We start from the raw sequence: 5782 nt of genomic DNA, 5'->3' as shown, positions 1-5782 counted from the left end.
AAAAAAAAACCCTGAGAGTTTTTAGAAAACTAGAAAATGTAGGAATTCGTGTGGGAGTGATGTAGGAAAAAGGATAATATTTCAAGGCAGATTTGTATAACAAGCTGTTTGAACCCACAGCACAATAGGCCCCAACAGAGGGGCCTGGGGGATGCTAGCGTTTGGGACACCTCTGCTCTTTCTTTAGCTTCCAAGGAAATTCAAAGCCCGCCCGAGGCAGCCAGGGTTCTGAGCTATCTAGCCCCTCAATTGTGTGGTAATGTGAAGGGCCCAGGGTCAGTTTCTTGACTTCCTGGGCTATAGGGCTTCCTGCTATAGACCAAAAAGCAGAAAGGCCCCACAGGATCCCCGCAGCTCTTTCACAGCCACGCAGCCAGCCTTGGCTTCCCCAGACAGCAGATCCCTGAAAAGGGAAATAAAATCTTGTCCTCCCCCTCCCCATTTTTCCCTCTCTCTCCCCCCTCGTTCCCTCTGCTCCTCCCTCCTGCCCCTCTATCCCACCCTTAGTATATTCTTTCAAGTAAAGCCCTGTGTGCTCCTGTCTCTTGGTCTCCTTCTCTATCCTTAAACGGAAATCCAGACCCCCTTCCCAGACATCTAGAGGCTCCATTTCCCCTTCAGATCCGGACATTGCGTGCCTGGGCTGTGGAGTGCACGTTTTTCTGCGCTCCTTGCTTCTTCGGGTTCCCAGTTTCTTGGCTCCGCCTCACCCCATTGGTGCCTCCAGAGCCTTCAGGACTGTGGCTAGGCAGGGTCCCTAGGGAAGGGACCTTGCAGGCACAGGCGCATTCAGGACTGGAGGGACTTACTAGAACCCAGGACCCAAAGCAAAGAGCTTCCTGATGCCTATAGTTCTCATTACAGTTTCCCTCTTACTCAGAAACATTCCCGGTTATCCTTTGAGGAGGCCCTTTCCCCCCGACTCCCCCGCCCCGCCATCACCAGGAGATGGACACTTTATTGGGAGAGCTTTTTATTCCCTCGTTAAACCTGCCAAAATGCAGAAGACAGAGAGCCAGGCAGAGAGAGAGAGAGAGAGAGAGAGAGAGAGAGAGAGAGAGAGAGAGAGAGAGAGAGAGAGCAGACAGAGATAGAAACAGACGGAGAGAAGGAGAAGAGAGGAGGCGGAGCCGGACACCCTGTTCCCCTCTCCCCCTGCAATTTCTGCGGGGAGGATTTTATGAGCTTCTCTCCTAGGCCACAGCCAATCAGCATGAGCGCCCCGGCTCCAGCGTCTCTTGCGTCAAGACGGCCCTGCCAGGCAATGCAGACGACCTGTGAGCTGGGAGCGATTTAAAACGCTTAGGATTCCCCTGGCCTGGGTGGGAAGAGCAAGCTGGGTGCCCCCTAGAATCCCCACCCTCGGCTCCCCATGAGCGGATCATCATCGGCCCCATGGAGCCCGGCAATTATGCCACCTTGGACGGAGCCAAAGATATCGAAGGCTTGCTGGGACCCGGAGGGAGCCGGAATCTAGTCGCCCACTCCCCACTGGCTAACCATCCCGCGGCGCCAACGCTGATGCCAACTGTCAACTATGCCCCCCTGGATCTGCCAGGCTCTGCAGAGCCACCAAAGCAATGCCACCCTTGTCCTGGGGTCCCCCAGGGGGCATCTCCAGCTCCCGTGCCTTATGGCTACTTTGGAGGCGGGTACTACTCTTGCCGAGTGTCCAGGAGCTCACTGAAACCCTGTGCCCAGACGGCCACCCTGGCCACCTACCCTTCGGAAACTCCTGCGTCTGGGGAGGAGTACCCCAGCCGTCCCACCGAGTTTGCCTTCTATCCGGGCTACCCTGGACCTTACCAGCCTATGGCCAGTTACCTGGATGTGTCTGTGGTGCAGACCCTGGGAGCCCCTGGGGAGCCTCGCCACGACTCTCTGCTTCCTGTGGACAGTTACCAGCCCTGGGCCCTGGCCGGTGGCTGGAACAGCCAGATGTGCTGCCAAGGTGAACAGAACCCACCGGGTCCTTTCTGGAAAGCAACATTTGCAGGTAACTTCTGCTCTTGTTCCCCTTGGCTCTGAGCATGGGCTATGCTGGCACTTGTTTGGAAGGAGGGAGACTTGGAGCTGGTGAGGAGGAGCCTGGGGTTCCTTGGGTTGCTCATTAGGACTTTGAAGGAGGGTCCAGATAGCTAGAGGGCCTGGATGGGGGTCTCAGAGGGGTCAGAATGAGGGGCCTCAGTAGGGCGCTAGCTGGAGCTTGAGAGTGGCCACTCTTTCTCTTACTCCTGAGGCTCCTGGATCAGCCTTTCAATAAATATATGTTGGGAGAACCTTGGGTCTCTACTGTTGACTGGGGCCTGAGTGTCCCAGGACAACCCTAGATTAATTCGACACTAAGGCCAAATGACATAATCCGGTGGCTTTGAGGGTGACATCGAGAGATGGGGTGGGTGCCTGGTGTTCCTAGAGAATACAACCACTTGCTTTCTTAGATGAGGTTTCAATTTTGAAAGGAAAAATTTAGGCTTTTCTTGACTGGGTGGTGTATTGAAGGGTGTGTTCCTTGAGTGTGTGTGTGTGTGTGTGTGTGTGTGTGTGAGAGAGAGAGAGAGAGAGAGAGAGAGAGAGTGAGAGTATGTGTGTGTGTGTGTATTGAGTGGGGGGGGGCACATAAACCTATTTTCTCCTCTATGTAATTTGCCAGTGGGATCTGTAGTAGTGGCCGATTCCAAAAATGAGAGTAGACTGTGTGGCTGTGGACAAAAACCTGAGAGGGTGTGTGTGTGTGTGTGCACACTTCCTGTGTGAGGGTAGCGATGATGGTGGGGATGGCCGGCAGGGACAAATGCTTCGGGGGCGATCAGAGAACCAGGCGGACTCCAGCAGTGTCCCCGTGTGCTTTGGGGGAGCTGGGCCCACCCTTAGGATAATCAGGAAGCGCCTGCAGGATGACGTAGCCTGTAGCCTGAGGCTTGCAGGGCCTGGGTCTGCTTGGTTTCGCACCAGAGAGGGGATTAAGCGTGCCTTTCCCTCCCTCCTTTTCGCACCACGCAGAGCCCAACACCCAGCACCCTCCTGACGGTTGTGCCTTCCGCCGAGGCCGCAAAAAACGCATTCCCTATAGCAAGGGGCAGTTGCGGGAGCTGGAGCGCGAGTATGCGGCCAACAAGTTCATCACCAAGGACAAGAGGCGCAAGATCTCCGCAGCCACCAGTCTCTCTGAACGCCAGATCACCATCTGGTTTCAGAACCGCCGGGTCAAGGAGAAGAAAGTTCTGGCCAAGGTCAAGACAGGCGCTACTCCGTGAACGCCAGAGGGGGTGGGCAGCGGATAAGGGTTTGTCTTGGAGAAACTGGGAGCCCGCCAGGGTCGGGACTGGCAGAGGACTCAACTCGGCTGAGGAACCCCAAGAGATGTCACCTTTAGCAGGCTACTGAGTTACGGACTGTTCCTCAGGGGCTACCCTGCATGTACCAGGAGGCCTGGAATGACAGTCCACTCCACCCGGGTTCCAGAGAACCTGTGTCAGTCATAATTAATCATTCATCCTAACGGCAGTGATAATCTCATAACCAGCACTAGTTGCCACGATAATTATAAGTTTCATGTTTTCTATCTAGAGCTCTGTAGAGCGCTTAGAGCCCGCTTTCATGAGTTGCGCTAATTGTGAATAAATATGGAAGAAGATCTTTTTGTAGGGCAATTTCCTCTCAAACCCTTTTCCGTGTACACCCAGCCCCCATGCCAATGGCTGTGTGTGGGGTGGGGAGAATGAGGTGGGGACAAAGGCAGATTCGTCCTTCGGAGGTGTGCATGCTGTGCCCAGCTAGCATTTTTCTAAGATGACAGCTGAGCAGGACAGACCATGGTAACAATGGATGCTTCTCCCTCCTCCCTGCCCACCTCCTGTGGTCTCGCTTTCCCTGCCAACCTCTTAGGCTGTGTACCCAGTGGGAAGCTCCCATCCCAAATGCTGAGATTTTTGCAGTCCTGTGAAAATGAGACCAGTGACCGACCTGATTGGATCAGAACCACCAGAACTGAATTCAAAGAGAGGACTTGCCGAGACAGTTAACCAACCACTTGGACACTGTCTCAAACTCCACTTCTTTTGGAAATGAGAGATGAGGGCTCTCCTGGTAGTCCTGACTCAATCAAGATTTGTTGGGCGTTCAGGAGCCACATGCAAGAGTCATATGTGGTTTTCTGTTGTCAGGACTCCTTTCAGGCCCAACGGTTACAGGAGAGGGCAGTGATCCAAGTTATCTTTGGGGCTTTTGATTAAACACTAGAATGTGGAACAAGAAAAAAAAAACAACAGAAAATAATGGGTGGCCCCCTTCCCCGCCTTCCTTTCCCTGGTCACCTCTCTTTAACAGATGAGGAGCTTCTCTGCCCTGGGTAGGCCTGGAAGAAAGGGAAGACTTTTTATTTGTTTGTTTTTATGTTTATGTAAAAGGACAGCAACTGGAAAAAGTAAGAGAACCAGGATTAGCCTGGAGGAACTTTGGGCACCCGATGCCAAAGTGTTCTCAGACATTTTTGCTTTTTCATTGCCTGGGTCTGGAATCCCTGAATACAAGTTGCCTGATGGCACCAATGACCAGGACATAATACAAAACCCTGGAAAACCTAGAGACTATTTTCAGAAGCAGCACCAGGAGATAGACATGGAGGGAGGGTTTCCTTCGCGATGTCCATGGGCCCACTGTGGGGTAGAGCTAAACAGGGCCCTGCTCAGCAGAGCCAGGAGGTTACCTCTTTCATTCCAAACCTTGGTCTGAGTGGAGGCTCTCTGTAATCCAGTGCCATTCCTGAAGTTCCAAGAAGCTACTGGACTGATGTGGTGGCATTGAGTTGAGTAGCTATCTAGTAGTGGGTAGTGACCCACGTAGTCATGGGTTTCCCTATCCAACAAGCATTTATGGTTCTCCAAGAAGCCATGAGTAAGTCTCTGCAGCGCGTCCTCATGTGGTCTGGTGGGATTTCAGCCCTGGCTCCTCTCTCAGGAAAATGGCATGGGGGTCAGGGGGGAAGCTGCTCAAATTCTTCTAAATGTTTGCCAAAAAGGAGCTAGGAGTTAGGCATGGTGGTAGACGACTCTAAGTCTAGTTGCGGGATGCTGAGGCAGGAGGATTGCAGAAAGGCTGAGTTGAAGCCAGCAGGGCAGAGTGAATTTCAGGTCAGTTCAAGCTACGTTAAACCATGTTTTCTTCTCCTCTTCCTCTTCCTCCACCTTCATCTTCAAAAGTCAAGACTGGGGGAAAGGAGGGAGAGAGACACCACCTCTGCTTCTTGGGTGACAGAATGTGTGTGCCCTCAGAAATGTAGGCAGAAATCCATTGTGACTGGAAAGTTCTTCCTATTCCCGCCATGGTCCAGTCTAAGCCCCCAGGTTAGGTTATGGACTCTGCTCGGGTCCTCCTCACCTTCCATCTTCCTCACTAGAAGCTACTTTGGGGTAGCTATGCTTGTTTGTTTGTTTTGTTTTTCTGAGACAGGGTTTCTCTTTGCATAGTCCTGATTTTCCTGGAACTCGTAGACCAAGCTGGTCTTTAACTCACAGAGATCTGCCTGCCTCTGAATGCTGGCATTAAAGGCTTGGGCCACTACCGCCTGGCTGGGATAGCTTTTGAAATGATAGGTCCTTAACTCTGTCATGTCATCCTAAACCTGACCGAAGTGAGCAGACCCTTCCCTGACCAACTTCATAAAGGGTGTGATGGGAATGTGGGAAGTGTGAGGCAGCACTGAGGAATGTGAACCCCCCCACCCCACTCAGATCGGGAAGAAAGCTGCAAGACTGACAGCCATCTCAAGGAACAGATGGCT

General features: G+C 52.7%; 1 protein-coding gene across 1 annotated transcript; it reads left to right on the top strand.

The window, feature by feature from the left end:
• The first annotated feature begins 1288 nt into the window (after positions 1–1288).
• Positions 1289–3637, top strand: Hoxb13 (homeobox B13). The gene is made up of 2 exons (XM_075942252.1): positions 1289–1996; positions 3004–3637. The coding sequence occupies exons 1-2, from the start codon at positions 1396–1398 to the stop codon at positions 3255–3257; spliced, it is 855 nt and encodes a 284-aa protein (XP_075798367.1). The 5' UTR covers positions 1289–1395; the 3' UTR covers positions 3258–3637.
• The last annotated feature ends 2145 nt before the right edge of the window (positions 3638–5782 follow it).

Source organism: Microtus pennsylvanicus, chromosome 11 (genome assembly GCF_037038515.1).
Source record: "Microtus pennsylvanicus isolate mMicPen1 chromosome 11, mMicPen1.hap1, whole genome shotgun sequence".
NCBI classification, from domain to species: Eukaryota; Metazoa; Chordata; class Mammalia; order Rodentia; family Cricetidae; genus Microtus; species Microtus pennsylvanicus.
Note: the sequence above shows the minus strand (reverse complement) of the source record. Positions and strands in the feature narration are given on the sequence as shown.